Source organism: Heteronotia binoei, chromosome 10 (assembly GCF_032191835.1).
Source record: "Heteronotia binoei isolate CCM8104 ecotype False Entrance Well chromosome 10, APGP_CSIRO_Hbin_v1, whole genome shotgun sequence".
Lineage (NCBI taxonomy): Eukaryota > Metazoa > Chordata > Lepidosauria > Squamata > Gekkonidae > Heteronotia > Heteronotia binoei.
Window position 1 is genome coordinate 71488066 of NC_083232.1, and position 17093 is coordinate 71505158.

At 43.7% G+C, this 17093-nt stretch overlaps 2 protein-coding genes across 3 annotated transcripts in view; one reads left to right on the top strand and one right to left on the bottom strand.

The window, feature by feature from the left end:
• DNAJC13 (DnaJ heat shock protein family (Hsp40) member C13) overlaps positions 1-4108 on the top strand; it is a 63886-nt gene extending 59778 nt beyond the window's left edge. Inside the window, exons 53-57 of the mRNA XM_060248895.1 lie at positions 443-622; positions 1017-1157; positions 1727-1870; positions 2153-2252; positions 3253-4108. Of these exons, the coding sequence (XP_060104878.1) occupies positions 443-622; positions 1017-1157; positions 1727-1870; positions 2153-2252; positions 3253-3350 (663 nt within the window). The 3' untranslated portion in view covers positions 3351-4108. The remainder of the gene's footprint in view (positions 1-442; positions 623-1016; positions 1158-1726; positions 1871-2152; positions 2253-3252) is intronic.
• Positions 4109-5037: 929 nt separating this feature from the next.
• Positions 5038-17093, bottom strand: part of ACAD11 (acyl-CoA dehydrogenase family member 11) — a 39049-nt gene continuing 26993 nt past the window's right edge. For both annotated transcript variants that reach the window (XM_060248880.1, XM_060248881.1), the window contains 7 exons: positions 14253-14319; positions 13450-13535; positions 10501-10572; positions 8518-8672; positions 6766-6882; positions 6051-6160; positions 5038-5859 (listed from right to left, as the gene is read on the bottom strand). In XM_060248880.1, coding sequence (XP_060104863.1) covers positions 5745-5859; positions 6051-6160; positions 6766-6882; positions 8518-8672; positions 10501-10572; positions 13450-13535; positions 14253-14319 — 722 coding nt within the window. In that variant the 3' untranslated portion in view covers positions 5038-5744. The remainder of the gene's footprint in view (positions 5860-6050; positions 6161-6765; positions 6883-8517; positions 8673-10500; positions 10573-13449; positions 13536-14252; positions 14320-17093) is intronic.

Genomic DNA, 17093 nt, shown 5'->3' on the forward strand with positions numbered 1-17093 from the left:
CAAGTTCTGCTTCTGTAATTAATGATAAAGAAGAACCTTTGTGTGCGAGAACTGTAAAGACCACTAAATTGTGTTCATTTGCATAGGCAAATAATTAGCTATACAAAACAGCTTATGCAAAGATTCTGCTGATATGGTTTGATTTTTCTATGCAAAATTCTTCCCCTAGAAAAGTTATAATTTAAAATGATTATTTGGGTTATGATGCCCCCCCTCCTTTACTCATAAAAGGATAAGCCACCCTGAGTTACCATCAAGCTGTCTTATCACTTACCAGCCTGTGAAGTATTTACCAGATTTTAAGATATTAGGAACACATAACTCCTGAGTGGTATTGTCTTCCAAAACTGGTTACTCATGGGCTTGCTGTAGAATTTTACCTCTTACCAGTCTGGAAATCACACTGATGTGCTCTGTGGTTTGTTTGTTTGTTTTGAAACAGGGGGAAACACTCGAAACCATAACAACAGCAACGGTATGCCTCTTTAGTGCTCAGCCTCAGCTAGCAGACCAAGTTCCCCCACTTGGTCATCTTCCCAAGATTCTCCAGGCCATGAATCACAAGAACAATGCCATTCCTAAAAGTGCCATGCGCGTCATACACATACTGGCCGACAACGAGGTACATGGGTTGCAGTCTGTTCCAAATGGGATTAAATTTAAAGTCACACTGATTAAATATCTCTGTAGCAAGAACAAAGGACTACCAGGAGACTTGTTTGTTAGTAGAACATTAGAGATCTGTGCCTCTGATCATAGGGCTAACAGTTAAAGACACAGAGGCAAGCAGCAGACATGTTAAGACTGCTTGATACAATATTAAATGGGGTATGGTTAAAGCACACCCACATTCTCCAGTATGCACTAATTAGGTGGAAGCAAATTTCTTCAGTGGAAGTACTAGGAGTGTGACTTTTTTTGCTGGATCTGTTTTGCTGGATCTTTATTCACTCTTATGTGTCACTGTAACATCTGTTAAATGTGAATCTGCATCCTGTCTCCCTTTTTTTGCACAGCTTTGTGTTCGTTCAATGGCAGCACTGGAGACCATTGGCCCTATGATGAATGGAATGAAGAAGCGGCCAGATATTATTGGGGTGGCCTGTGAAGCGCTTAACCGAATGTTTCAAAAAGAGCAAAATGATTTAGTAGCCCAAGTAAGCAAGCTTTCATAGCTTTTATGGTCGATATACATTTCAAGTAGAGTTTCTTGTGCTTCTTTCAGTCCAGTTGGGGCAGGTGGAGGAGTGTGTGTGGAGGAGTAGCAGCTAAAAATTTAATGCAGTGATCTGAAAGCACTGTATGCAGCAACATAAATCTGTGACTGGGTGGTAGATCACTTAGGAATCTTGTGTAAACTGAACTGAGTTCTTTGATGGGTGGGATGCAATGGAAGTGTAAAAGATAATAAAAATGCCTGTTTTGCCAAACTCTGGTGTGTGTGCATGTGTTGATAGAAGTGCAGGCCACAGCACTAGACCAGAATGTGGAAAAGCTGTCATGAGTGTTGGAAAGTTAGTGAATTCCTCCTTTAGTAATTCTGCTGTATAAGGGAATCTTCAGATGAGTTCCGCTAACACACCTCTCTGAAAGATGTTTATTTTATTAAAATCTTCCCAGCAGACACGTAAATCTGTGATTAATGCCCAGCTGGATTCAGAGATTGACATGAGTCTTTCCCTTTTTCTAGACCAGCATTAAGTAGCTTACAATCTTGTTTTTGTAGGCATTGAAAGCAGACTTGGTCCTGTATCTGCTAAAATTGCTTGAAGGCATTGGCCTTGAAAATCTGGAAAGCCCTTCAGCCACAAAAGCTCAAATTGTGAAAGCTCTGAAATCTATGACTCGCAGTCTACAGTTCGGAGAGCAGGTAAGCATTCCATAGCAGACTCCAGAACTCCTTTTTAAAGCATGTCCAAGAGTTTCTTTGCATTTTCACTCTTTTACAAAGAACAGTATTTAAAACCTGCATCGTAAGAGAACACCACCTCATGTTCTCTACAACTTGCAGTGAGGAAAGGGAACACCACCTCAAAAAATTTAAAATATTAGCTGATTCTTGTAATAAATGACAGTGTTCTCTATAACTCGCAGTAAGTAAACAGCAAATAAAATAGGTAAAAACCCCTTCTGTGGGCTCTCTGTTTTCCAGGTAAATGAAATCTTGTCTCGTTCCTGTGTGTGGAGTGCCTTTAAAGATCAGAAACATGACTTGTTCATTTCTGAGACTCAGACAGCAGGATACCTCACAGGTTGGTAATGCCTCCTGAAGCCAGGAGTTTCTTCCCATTCCCCCTTTGTTTTGAGTGTTCTGTCTTATTAACTATCCTGAAATAACACCTTCATTCCCCATCTGCCTTGGGTTTTACCCATTGAATGGAGTGAGAGGCTGAAATGGGTTGATGTATTTAAAAACAACTCCTGGTAAAATTGGGGCTCTGGCACAGTTCTGTTTCATCACTGAAGAAAATTAGTGCGTAAGTAATCACCTGGTGAAAAGACTTAATATCCCTGTAGTAAATTCTGGACTTAATTCTGAATTTGCAGTTCTGAAGGGCCTGGATGTACCTTATGGAAAGAAGCTTATAGGAATAAACAATTGTCAATTCCAGGCCTTCGCAGACGCTACTGAGTTGTGCTTCACCTTTGCTTCAAAGTGCTTTGCTGTCTGTACTTCCCTTGCTTCTGGTTTCTTTCTCCCTCAGGTATCTCCTCTCCTTCCCTTCTCTCTGGTAGCAGTCCCCTTCATCTCAGAAGTGGGCTTTAGATCTACTCTGGCAGGCAGCTTGCTAAACTTCTCTCTAGCACTCTAAAGCAGGTAGATACCACTTTGCTCAGTGCATGTTGCATCTGCTCCATTCCTCTAACAAAATGCTGATTAGGTGCATGGCCTACCGTTGTAGCAAACTTGTATATTATAGACTGTTGCAGAACTTCTAGCCTTGCTTTTAGCAACAGTGTCTTTACTTGTTCTGGGTTCACATTTTGTTTTCTGAAAGAAGCTTGCATTGTTTAAAATGCACATTGTTAATAAAGAGCCTTTTCAGTGATGATGGAGGAACAAAAAAATCTGCTCAGTAAACTGATTAAATGCATTCTAGAGAGATTTTAAATCAGATTAACATTGACATGCTATAGAGAGGTCAAACCAGCTTAGTTGTCTGAGCTGAAGAAACAGCTTGAAACATACTCAGTTGCCCATTGAGGGCCTTCTAAAAATATTCTCTTCTCCCTGCCCCTTTCCTCAAATAGGTCCTGGTGTTGCTGGCTACCTTACTGCAGGGAGGACTTCATCTGTCCTGCCCAGCGTCCCACCACCGGTGGATCACGAAGCTGGAGATACCAGTTAAAGGACATGAAATGCCTGTGCGAGTGAGAGTCTCCGATGGCAGACTGGCCAGTGATGAGGAAGGCCCCTGTTCCTTGGTCTAAATAGTTGAAACGAATTTTGCCTGCCTTTCCAGTTTCACGACAGTGTTATTCCTTTTTCTATGAATATATTTTTTTTAGAAAAAAAATTCACAGTTCTATCACATTGTAACATAAGAAGAAAGTACTCTGTGGATCAGCTTAAATGGGGTACAGAAGAATTTTTTTCTTGCTGTACGTGAGCACATTTTTGTTCCTTTATATTTTTGTTTACAAGACTGTGAATCAAACAACACTTTTCCTAGTTTTTTGTATCTTATGAACTTAGTGTGACTGGAGTTGAACTACAGTCTTGAAGAATTGGGCTAAATCACTTGATCCTTGATCCTCCCATCCTCTCCAAGAACACTTTCCTCCTTGTCTCCAAGTCAGATGTGATCGTCCCTCTTGAACTTGGCTGACTTGATGTTTACTTGTGTCCTCAATCATTAACATGACCTTTCACAAGATCTAACAAGATATTTGTATGTATAACTGGCTTTACCAAATTGAAAAATTAAAGTGCAGCAAAAAAACTATTTAAAAAAACATGTTATATAAAAGCATAGTGTAATTGTGATATGTTCTATACATTATCCCGTATATAAAACTTTCTATATTGAATGTACATTATACAGATCATTCATATGTACATAAAATTTTAAAAAAATAAAGGGAACTGAAATCCTTGTTAATGAGACAGACTTCAATTATAGTGATTCTTTGTAAACTTGAAGTATTTAATTGCCATTTTTCTTTCCCCTGAAAGTAGAGTTTTCATAAATGAGATCTACGTCTGTTGGGATAAGCCAGACAGAATCTGTGTAAAAACAACTGAAATTGTCACAGTCTCAAAGGAATCCTGGAAACCACTACTTTACGTATCTATTACAGCAGACAAAAGATGACTGCTCCAAGCCACATCTTCTCAGCTGTAGTGGAAAAAACATACACTGTGCTTTTCTTTAGACACTGCAAGAGCATCATGGGACAGGTAGTTTTGGTGGAAGCCACAGAGTGGAATTGTATTCAACCACTAGCTGGGCATCTCTTACAGAAGACCAATTTTCCATCTTCAACTGCAGCTTCCTGTGGCTTTTATCCACACAAGTTGCACAACTCCAGTGTTATTTTTGAAGGGATCAAAAGGGATGATTGGGAAAGGGAAGAGACTATGGTGAAAATCAAATCTGTTAACAATTTCAGTCGGATAACTGCATCAGCTCATCACATTAAGCCCCCCTTCTCCAAAGGCAGGGATGGTCTGCTGTAACCACTAGATCACTATCATCCGAGTGTCAGATCCTCTGTTGGAACTGAGTCATGGTAGAGCTGAGGACTTTGAATCCCGTTTTTGTGGATGGTTGATAATCTTGGTTTACACTGAAGAAGCCAATGCAAATTGCTGAATAGAAAAAAGGATTCAAGAATCAGTCCCTGTAAAGCGAACTGAATCTGTTTAATCTGTTGTCTTCACTATCTTTGGGATGCTCTTCTGAGAGTCCAACAGGATAAGGCAGACTGACAGTAAATACTACTTTCAACAGACCAGGTGTTTTTGATGCTGTTGCAGCACAGGAAGTGGGCCACACCTCAGCAGTACAGTTCAGAAAAGAGTAAGTCCAGTAGTAGTGAAGAGTGGAATTTATTAAGACTGAAAATGTAAGAAAGCCAACGCTGTCCTGTTAACAACATTGTATTCTTCACCAGCTGAAGTGAGGACGGTATGTCAAACTGTAGACCTTTGCTTACTGATAGATTTAATATTGTCTCCATTCAGATGCTCTTTCAGCGGCAGAAGTATTAAACCTATATATGAGTATCTGTACATATCAGTAGTGTAAATGATGGTTGTATTTAAACCCAGCTGGATGTTATACATTCTCCACTGCTGCAGAACACACACATTGCTGTTTCCCTTATTAAACAGTGTTTTAACAAAATTACACACTTTCCAGTGCTATGTTATTAATGATAGAGAATGTCCCCCCACATCTACTTTTTTGGCGTTGGTTATATGTTTGATAACTGACCATCTATGTATGGGTGCCAAAGCATGTATGGGACCCAAAGCAATAAACATAGTTTTCATTAATTTCTTCAGTTTAGAAATATGAGAATAGTTCAAGTAATTCCACATCAAACAAACAAATGCCCAAACTTGAATCTAAGCCCTTAGCTGTGTTACAGGTTTTATTAATTGTGCCAGATTGGGGTGTTCTGTTGAGTTATTTTATTTAATAAAAGTTGTATTGGTGATCACTTCAGTGAACTCTTTCACTTTATCACTTTTCTCGTGTGTGTAGACCAGGCCTAGTTATGATGCTATCCACAGTCTAGAGATGTGCAGTCAACTGCTTGGCTTGATCAAGCAGTTCTAGTTTTGCAATTGTCGAGAGATGAACTTCATCAGGCCCATCTGCTACACGTAAGGTCCGAATGTAGGCAAACCTGCACAAGAAAGTTAAGAGTTCAGGGTCATCACAGAGATGATAGGTAGCTGATACCTTACACCTTAAACTTTTAATTTTGCAGCTCTAGGCAAGCAGCAGCCGTTTTGCTTGATCTAGTCTTTGCTAGATCACTGCACACGCCTGCTGGGATGTGATAACTAACACACACTTCCTAAGCCTTTTACTTACATCTGAGCCAAAGGGAAATCTTCAGAGAATCCAGCACCTCCACAAACTTGAATGGCACAATCAATCACTTTGAGGACTGCTCGGGGTGCTGCCACTTTGATCATAGAAACCTGCAAAGGTAAGTGAGATTTACGTTGTTTTCCAAACTAGCACAGCAGAAGGGGAGTTACCACATACAGGTGAATGGATTTTAGGTTTTTTAGCTGTTAACTTGCTAAGGCAGAAGGATTGGGTGGACAGCAAGACTTAGAGATGCTGATCATTGCTAGATTTTGCAGTTTCTATTTTGCTGACCAGGTGGTTCTAGGTTTTTTTTTAAACTAATTTTTGAAGCAACCTCACCCCGTACATAGTCAAACTTGTCAACAGTCTTTATATGTAGCAAGACAAAAGAAGAATAGAGGTGTGAAGTTAAACAACAATAGAGAACTCTGGTGGCTCTGAGCAAAAAGGCAGGATATGAGTTTTGTAATAAAGCTTTATGCATCCATATTGCTCAAACAGTGTTGAAAGCAAAAAGTATATGATGATCTACAGTGTTGTATTCACAACAAAAAGGAACCATGAAAATCACAAAGAACTAATCCATTTACACAGAGATGGAACAGATTGTATGGAGTGGATATCTTGTCTTTAACAGAAAACTGAAGTTCCACCTCTTTTTAGGAATGCCGCCTAACTTTTTTCTGCTCTGTTTCTAGAATCGTCCTGTTACCTCTTTTCTTGCTGCTCTGTTTCCCATAGTGTCTATGCAGCTGGCAGCTTTCAGCGTGAGCAATCTTGCCTGTTCAATAGCTATCCGACATTCAGCAATCCAGTGAGCGACAACCTCCTAGAGGACCACAAAAACAAATGGTGATTTTAGTTGTTTTTGTAAAAGCCACAAGTAGTGGTCACACTTTAAGTCAACGTTTTCCAAACACACAGATCAAAACAGGTACAAGAATCCATCATGGCATGTGAGGTACTTTGAAAAATCAGGTCCATTGGTAAATTAAACAGGTATGTGAACAGCTAACGGATGTAGGATCTGTAGGGGCTAAACTGCACTACTAATTTGGAAGACTGAAAATTCAAATTCAGTGCCATTGGGTTTAATTGCTGTTGCTACAGTTATACAATTCCATTCATGAAGGGTTTGTAGACATGAAGATGAACCTACATACTTTGCACATGGCATGGCTACTGTTTTGTTAAAAATGGCCCTCTCTCAAAGCTGCCTTTCTTTGAAAAACACGGCAGCAGAGATGTGTCACATGCATTTGTGTGTAATGTCTACTTGGCTGGTGCTAGCCTGGTTATGTAAACAGTACCTCTCTTGCACAATATAAGGTAAGCTAGTATGGTAGGAATTCTTCATGAAGACAGTTGAGTAGTTCCTCTGAAGCCATTTGCAATGTGCTGGTGTCATAATGGTGAAAACATGAAGCTGCCATAAGTCAGAGCCTTGGTCCATCAAGATCAGTACTGTCTACTTTAGGGATGTCAAACATGCAGCCCAAAGCAGGCCCCTGGAGGGCTCCTATCAGGACCCCAAGCAACCGGTTGTTATCTGTTTTCTTCTCCCTCTCTCTTGCATCCTCCATCACAACTTGCTTTGCCAGGCTTGCTCAATCGCACAGGAGCTACAGCGCAAAGCCTCTATTTTCTCCATTGGCTGAGGCTCCTCCCTTGGGGCGGAGGGTTATCTTCCTTTGCCAGGGTCTCTCAGTTGCACAGCACAGCTACTGTGGCAAGCTTCTCTTCCTTCTATTGGCTGAGGCTCCTCCACCTCCTGGATGGGAGGGAAAGAGCCAGAGTTTCCTTTGCCTAGTTCCGTGGATCACAGAGAACTGCAAAGAAAGCACTTTTAAGACCAACAAGTGCTAATGTTTTAAGCATGTTTTATTTTAAGAGCTTTTGAAAAAAACTTCAATTGTGTTTGTGTGCTTTATAAAGTTTATAGCTCTGCTACCTGGCAGTACATTTTATGACCCACATGGCCCAGCCTTACAAGGTCTCATTTATGTCAGATCCGGCCCTCATGAGTTCAACACCCCTGGTCTACTTATTGCCTGATTCTTTTAACTAGATCTGTGAATCTTGGACCTTTTACATACAAAACAGGCATCCTACCTCTAAACCATGCCCCTTCTCTCCAGCTTCTGACAGCTGAGGTTTAATCCATGATAGTTAATGTTCTTAAAATACTAGTGTTATTCTGGTGTCATCTATATGTCAAATGCTCTAAGAAAACCATGGGTCTGTTCAAATCCCCAGGGGTATTTCATAATTTCTGTCTTTTCCTAATGAGGCATATAACACAACAAATACACTGTCCCCAGTTTTTGGATATGAACCATTGTATTGGCTACCGAAACCTAGCTGCACTCTTGATGTCACCATTTCACCTTAGGAACGCTTGCAGCTTTAATCTTAGGAAAGGGTCATGTGTAAAGCATATGAAGTAAGATGACTGTGAACTCACATGTTTGTACAGCTTCTTCCCAAATGTCATCCTCTTAGCTGAACGCTCACACAGGATCTGGAGAGCCGTTTCAGCTGCTCCTATTGACCTCATACAGTGATGGATACGACCTGGTCCAAGTCTCCCTTGAGCTATTTCAAATCCTCTTCCTTCTCCTATAATACAAAAAGGAGAAAGGGCAATCCTCCAAATGATCATTTTCCTTCCTGGGGAGAACTCTTTGGGTGAATGACTCCCCGCCCCCCCCCCCCCACACACACACACACACCTCAATCTGACTACCCAGCAATCTCATCCTGAGTTCCTTGGTGTGTGTGTGCTAAGTGCCACCAAGTTGCTTCTGACTTATTGGCAACCCTATGAATTAATGTCCTCCCAAATGTCCTATTGTTAACAGCCATTCTCAGATCTTGCAAACTTGGGGTGTGCACAAAAAAAAATTAGTATATTTTTGGTATTTCCCAAATATCAATATTGGTATTTGGGCAATATTTGGCATTGCTGAATTTTTCTGTCATGCAGACTTAGCTGAGAGCCTTCTCCTACCCAGCAGTTTAAACCCCTAAGCAGGAGAAGCTGGTCCCAGGGATCTGCATGTGGAGGGGGAGCTCTCTCCCTGTCACATGCAGACTTAGCTTGGAGCCTTCTCCTGCCTGGTGATTTAAACCACCAGGCAAGAGAAGCTGGCTCTGGGATCTGCCTGCGGTGGGAAGGCCTCTCGCCATCACATGCAGACATAGCTGGGAGCCTTCTGCCTAGTGGCACAACGCAGCCTGAAGAAGGCATTTCAAGAGACTGTGGTCCGAGAGACCTTCTCCAAACTGCACCTGAATAAAAGCTGAATGATACCAGCTTTTATTCAGGCTCAGCTATATTTATTTATTTTTATTTAGTATATTTCTATTCTGCGCATTCCCCATAGGGCTCAGGGCGGAGTACAGCATATGATAAAACAATAAAATACAATAAAAACATTTTAAAAACAGACAGCTCAACAGCACTCAGAAGTTACCCAGCCTGGACGTCTCACATCATGATATCTCACAGGTGATAGTGCCAATAGGGGAGGCCAACCAGATCAAGAATAGATGCCCAGAGCCTCAACTAAAAGCCTGGCGGAACAGGTCCTATGGAAGGCTAATAAGCCAGGTAGGGCCCAGATCTCTGTAGGGAGCTGATTTCACCAGGTTGGGGCCAGTACCGAAAAAGCCCTGGCCCTAGTTGAGGCAAGGCGGGTGTCTCTTGGGCCGGGGATGGCCAACAGATGTTGGGAGGCTGAACGTAACAACCTCCTGGGCATACCAAAACCTTGAAGCTGATCTGGTACTCAATGGGCAGCCAGTGCAGACTGCGGAGTGCCAGCCAAATGCCCACCCCTAAAGGTGGTGCAGTCAGCAGGCGAGCCGCCACATTCTGCACCCGCTGCAGTTTCTGGATCAATATCAAGGGTAAGCCAGCATAGAGCAAGTTACAGTAGTCTAGTCTGGAAGTGACCATTGTGTGAATCACTGTAGCCAGGTCCTGGGGGGATAGATACGGTGCTAGCTGCCTGATCTGCTGAAGATAACAAAAGGCAGACCTGGCAACCATCGTGATCTGGGCCTCCATGGAAAGCGAAGCATCCAAGGTCACTCCCTTGGATACTGGCAGTTGAAAAGAAACTCTAATTTTGGCTTTAAAACCCCTTGAAAATACTTGTAAGGATGAATGCTAACAGAAGTACTTTCTCCAGTGGAAGGAACCTTTCGCCTGTCTGATCTTGCAACAGAAAGAGGCTTCCTCCGCTGTTGAAATGTTCCTTTTCTATTGCAACAGGTCTGCAAGATCCAACCCACTGCAAGATACATATCCAGCTTTGGGTTCCTGCAGATCTGAGACATGACAAGATCATGCTGGTTAAGTTCTTTTCCTTCTACAACCATGGAAAGCAGTCAGAATCAAGCACAGACATGCTGTCCCTAGAAGGGCAATGTTAAAACTTACCAAGAATTAAATGGGAAATGGGTACTTGAACATTGTCAAAATGTACTTCAAAATGTCCACCATGAAAATAATCTATAACACAGAAAAAAGATCAAAGGTAAATGTCATATTAAGTCAATATTTATAACAATGACAACAGTTTGGGTCCAACATCCATTTCATGCAAGGGCTGTGGACTCTCCCTGTTTGCCCCTTCCCTCATAGGGTTGCCAAGTCCCATTTTAAAAATATCTGGGGACTTTGGGGGTGGAGCCAGGAGACACTGGGGTGGAGCTAGGGGGTCCAATTCAATAAGCCTCCAAAGAAGGTGCCCCTTCATTATTTCCAATGGAGGGAAGGCATTTAAAAGGTGTGCGGTCCCTTTAAATGTGACGGCCAGAACTCCCTTTGGAGTTCGATTATTATGCTAGTCACAACCTTGCTCCTGGCTCCACCCCCAAAGCCTCCTGGCTCCACCCCGAAAGTCCCCAGATATTTCTGGAATTAGACCCAGCAACCCTACTTGTGCGTGTTCGGGGTTGGGAGCGCCTGTTCTCTTTGATCCTCTCCGCTCCAATCAAGGGCAGCAGCCAAGTTAGCATCAGCTGAGGCGCAAGTCCCGCAGTCAACCTGCAAAGCTGCCGCTGTAAGTCGGCGCGCCCGCTCCTCTTGCGCTTGGTTGGGAACTAAAGCAGCGAGACCGCCGCTTTGGGATTGGGGGTCACGTGGAGCTGCATGACTCCTCCCCTCCCCCCCGTCCGGGGCGTTGCGAGAAAATCCGGAGGGGGGGTGTTAGCTGGGAAGTTGCGAAAGGCCTGCGATGGAGAAGTTTTATTTTATTTTATTTTCTCCTGGTTTGTGAGTAGTGCCAGGCAGAGGCCGCTTGGCAGGCGACTGGACAGCCAGCGGAGCGACGCTAATTCTCCCCGGGAGGCTAATCGGGTGGAGGCGGCGGGCAGAGTGGGGGGGGAGGAAGAAGGGCAGAATCGCGCCCGGGATCGAGGGACAGAGCCCTGTGCTTTGCACAGGCTCGAGAGGAAGAGCGTGCGCGCCCTGGGCAGAGGCTCCACGAGAACAACTTTCCTCCCAAGGGAGCTTTTGCAGCCCAAGACCGGGGCTCTTGGAGGAGCAGGTGGGGGGGCAGCGGCGTGGAGGCGGCGTCGCCCGCTCCGGGATGGGGCGCCCGCCGTTTCCCCCCCTCCCCCCGCTTCCGTTTTTGGGGGGAGCGGGGGAAGAGGGTGGAAATCCTGGGGTCTCCCGCCAGAGCGGGAGGGTTGGGAAGCCTATTCCCCCAGCAGTCCTCTCCAGTCCCTGAAAAAATAATTTGCAGTGTCTCAGGTCTTGCACTGAGAACCAGCCATGTGGGTCAGTGAGTTTCAAGAACAGTCATTTTATAAGTATTGTGCCGTTTTCAAAACCCATCCAGAAAAGCTTACAGTGCAAATAAATCCTGTTTGTCTCTAATTTAATGCCACTAGGCTCTTAAGAATCCTGAATCTGAGACCTTATAATCAACAAAAGTTTAGAAGTGCATGACTATGGCAGAACAACCCCACTAACCTACAGGCACTCCTTTATCCTGCCCTCCAAGGCATCTAGGCCCTAGCAGGTCTGAGTCTCCACCCAGCACCACAACTACCCTCCTGGCTCTTCCCAACCCTTCCTCTTTTGGTACTATGACCCCCTTGTAGCCTTTCTAGGAATTACCCACCAAGGAGGCCAATGCGCCCAGCTTCCTTTCCCTGCCTTACCATTCTTGGGCCCCAGCTTGTGCCTGTCTCACCAATAACTGGTTACCACAGGGACAGCTTGCACACCACTGGAGAATAAACAATTTGCCAACTGACTGCCCCCCTACTCCAGGAATCCATTTAAAGTAATGCATTCAAACAGTGGAGGTCTATGTGGTATGGAGAACTACCACCAGGATTCAAAATTATAAAGTTTTTCTTAGAATGTCCATGTACACACTCTCAGTACAGCAACAGATTGAGCAAGGAATCCAAAAGAAAGGTGGCAATTCCTCTGTCCCTCACTCTGTACATGCACTAGCTGAGCTTGTTCTAAGACAGGCTCTTTAACTTAGTGTTCTGAAAGCTTCCTGTTACATTGGTATCTTTGTTGAGGTGGCCAGCAGGAGCCCAGATATGACACCTCTTTCTCCCAAGCTGGAATCAGCCACAAAAGAGCCCCTCCCCCTCTATGCCAATTATCTCTGTTTGCCTACATCTTCTGTGGGCAAAAAACCTTAATCCTCTTAAAACCTTCAAAGTCTCTGGCTTCCTTCATATGAACATATGAAGCTGCCTTATACTGAATCAGACCCTTGGTCCATCAAAGTCAGTATTGTCTACTCAGACTGGCAGCAGCTCTCCGAGGTCTCAAGCTGAGGTTTTTCACACCTCTTTGCCTGGACCCTTTTTTGGAGATGCCGGGGACTGAACCTGGGACCTTCTGCTTACCAAGCAGATACTCTACCACTGAGCCACCGTCCCTTCAACATGTCAGCTTCTAGCTGGAGATGTGAGCTGACCATTTCATTATCTGGCCAGGGAAGCCATTAGCATTGCTGCATGAGGCTGAAGAGCAATTGACTTCCCACATCCTGCTAGTTCTCTGCTAGAGAGAAAAAAACTTATTTCTAAGCTAAAAGTGAAGGTTTTGTACAGTACAAAGGACAGCATATTTCTCCACAGTTACTCGACATGTCAGACGGCTATTCTTACTCACTGGAGGCAGGTGTCCTTGCCAGATGGGATGTTACTCCCCCATGTCTTGGGCATAGAGAATCAGACAGCAATTTCCCTTTTCCACTGCCAGAACTGGAGGAGTAGGGTCAGCGACAATGATCTTTGTTGGGCCAGTTCTAAGGTTTGCTAGGTTTGTAGATTTCTGTAATGGTTATGTACTAGAACATACTTTAAACAAATCAGATCACTAAAATAATAGCTGGCGGTCAAACCTACTTACCGAAATAACCAAAGACCGAAAGAGGTCGTATAAGTTTGACTCCAGGGGTATCCATTGGCACAATAATCATGCTGTGCTGTTTATATCTAATCAAAGCAAAAATAATATCAGACAGTGAATTTCCCTCTTTTTTAAAAACACAGAACATGGTATCTAGGAAATGAGGCTCTCCAGATACAGAGACGATTTATAAGCTTCATTTCCTGTGGTGTCCAAGTAGGAGCTGCTTTTGCATCCTAGGAGGGGACAGTCTTGAGCCCTTACTGGCAGGCACCAGCAGAGGGAGGCCTGGATCAGCACCATGCAGGCATCAGCTCCTGAACAGCCAGGTAGAGGCAGGGTTACCAACATCAGTGGCCCTATTTGAAATCTACTTGTCACATCAGTCACTCACTACATGCCTAAACATAATGAATTCTGAACACAAAGGGTTCCTTATAAGCTTGCAGAAAGAGGGTGGTTTTGCAAGCCCTACGGAACTGATTAAAGTCCCGCAGGGCTCGCACTTCCTCCGGTAGTTGATTCCACCAGTGGGGGGGCCATTATAGAGAAGGCCTGCTCCCTCGTGACTTTCAGTTTGGCCTCCTTTGGTCCAGGGATCCTTAAAAGACTTTGGGAGCTAGATCTTAGTGCTCTCTGGGGAACATGTGGAGAGAGGCGGTCCCTAAGGTAGGCAGGTCCTCGGCCATATAGGGCTTTAAAGGTGATAACCTGCACCTTGTAGCGAACTCGGAATATAATTGGAAGCCAGTGCAGTTCCTTCAGCCCAGGCCGCACGTGTTCCCACCGAGGTAGTCTCTTACCTGGGTGCAGAGGTGGTTTTGTGTCTGGCCATCACAATTGCAAATTTGCAATTTGTATTCCCAGCTCCTAAAAAGATATGGGACAGACAATCTTTTAGTGAACGAGTTTAGGATTGGTATGTTAAGTCTCCAGTGGTAATCATCTTAATTTGGAAATAAATTTCACTGAAATCAGCACAGCTTACTTTCAAATAAATGTGCATAGCTCAGAAACCCAAATGCCCAGCAACTATCACAGCCCTGATAAATTCCTTGAATTGAAACTGGATTGGGGGTATCAGTATTTTACCACTGGTATACTTGAAACTTAGCAAAACATTTTAAAATCAGATTTAAGTTAACACCTCTTGAACACATGAACTCTTCGGCCTATATTGAAGCAGACCACAACTTGCATTGAACATAACTTTCTGGCAGGTACCTAGGCGGGCGCTTAACAGAGTACTCACTGGTCACAAAATGGTCTAGCACCTTCCACAGCTGCAGTAGACATAAAAAAGTACTGAGCTCCCAGCTTCCTTGTAGATTGGTATTCATATCCCCCCCCCTCACCTGAAGTGCAATTACTGACAGAAGACAAACCAAGCCCATCACCAAAGCTGTGATCTGACAACATCATCCCTCCCTCTGCCACCAAGAGAACAGAATATTAAGATCTCCATATATCCAACATGGGCTGAAGTTCATGGCTTACAACACTTCCCAATAAAGCAGGGGTGGCCAACGGTAGCTCTCCAGATGTTTTTTGCCTACAGCTCCCATCAGCCCCAGCCAGCATTGCCAATGGCTGGGGCTGATAGGAGTTGTAGGCAAAAAACATCTGGAGAGCCGCTGTTGGCCACCCCTGTAATAAAGGCTTTAACAAGTGTCACATAGTGAAGTGCATCACAGATACTGTTCTCCACTGCAGTACTACACAGTCACATCCAACAACCATGACTTAACAAGATATTCAAGTGAACTGCTCTCACTGTGTCTGTACACCCAAGAAGCTGAAATCATTACAGTCATGGAATCATCAAATAGTAAAGCAAAAGACTGTCCTTATGAAACATTACTTCAGTGGGCACCACAGATTACTCTAATGCAGGGGTGTCAAACATGCCCCCAAGCAACTGGCTCTTGTCTGCTTCATTCTCCCTCTCTCTTGCATCCTTCTGCATCTCTGCTTGCTTTGCAAGGCTTGCTCAGTCACACAGGAGCTGCAGAGCAAAACCTCTATTTTATCCACTGGTTGAGGCTCCTGGTCCCCTGGGGGGAGGGAGGGAAACAGCCAGAGCTTCCTTGGCCCAGTTCTCTAGGTCCCATGGGAGAAAGCACCTTTAAGATCAACCAGTGCTAATATTTTAAGCATGTTTTATTTTAAGGGGTTTTTTTTTAAAAAAAATCTTTAGTCATGTTTGTCTGTGTCCTTCAAAAAGTTTATATCTGTGCTACCTAATCTTAAAAAGGTACACACATGGCCCAGCCCAACAGATTTCATTTATGTCAGAGCTGGCCCTCATAACAAATGAGTTCGACATCCCTGCTCTAATGCAATAGCACCCTCCATTGCTGCCATTTGATTGAATGCAGGAACATTCAACTATAAGCAAACTTGTAGGTATCCCCTCCAAGACCCCTGCCCAGAGACCAATAATGGACAGGAACTGAAATCTCAGTCAAATCAGGCACAAGGTTTATTATTGCAATAGTAGGAATAGCCTCCCTATTCGGGAGAACAGACTGTTCAAACTTCCCCTTTTGGGGAGATGTTCTTATACCATTACAATAGTGCATGCTGTGTTCTGATTGGTTACATAGTGCATAATGATTGGTTACATTTCTGCTGCAGTTGTAATATTAGTTTCTGCATGCTTGGTTAAACTACCTTTGCTCAGCATCTCAATCCTTATTTGGGCCATATTCCTGTTATTGATCAGCCGACCCCATCACCTCTGACCCATCAGTATCCCCTCTGCCGGTGCTATCTTGTCACCTTTATCCCATTTCCCTCTTTTTCCCTTTGGTCAGCTTGACTGGAGATGTTTTTCTAGACAAATGGCTTTGTGGTTTCCTGATATCTTATTTCTGGACTTGCTCTGAGACAATATAGGAAGTATCTGCCCCTTTGCCTGTCTGCATCAGCCTGCCTTGAATACACAGCAATTCTTGCTTGTCTAAGCTTTTAAGCATTATTCCGTTTTGGTTGCCTCAGCTAGCCAGTCTTTATCCATTAGCAAAGAATCATGTAGTTTTAATCTCAGCACAGAGCGGCCTCCATGAAAATATACTAGCTTCCATTAAGGCATGATAGGCTTCATTCTTCTCCCTCAGACTTGTCATTTCTCTACTTTGTAAGTTTTAAATGAAGAATCCCAGCACTGTTTATTTTTAAAGGTCGTTTTTTAAAAAATTATTTAACAGATTTATATTGTGTACTCTGGTTGGAGGACAGGCATCAAAATTCAGTGAGCATGTGTTTCCTGTCTTTGATGGCCACATGGAGACAGTGGGCTGCAGTGTGAGCTGAAGTTGTTTTAGCTTGTAAGGGGAAAGGGGGGGGGGCTTAAAAGTGTCATAGGAGTGCTGCAATGTGCAGGCTGCCCTTAAAGCATATTTTTTTTTAAGTAGGTGGTCCATTTTCATCTTCTTAACTGTCTGGAGTTGAAGAGCAATAGGGCAGAATTTAAATCAGTAGATTCCAAGTCATTAGGGGGGACAAGAGAGCACCTCTCCATCACCAGCCTTTCCTCACAATTTCACCTACAAGGCCCCAACAACAGGGCAGAAGCCTCTCAAGTGATTTCTCACCTCCTGTTGAGGACATGTGGACCAGTCAGAGGTGAGCAGTGGGCCCTT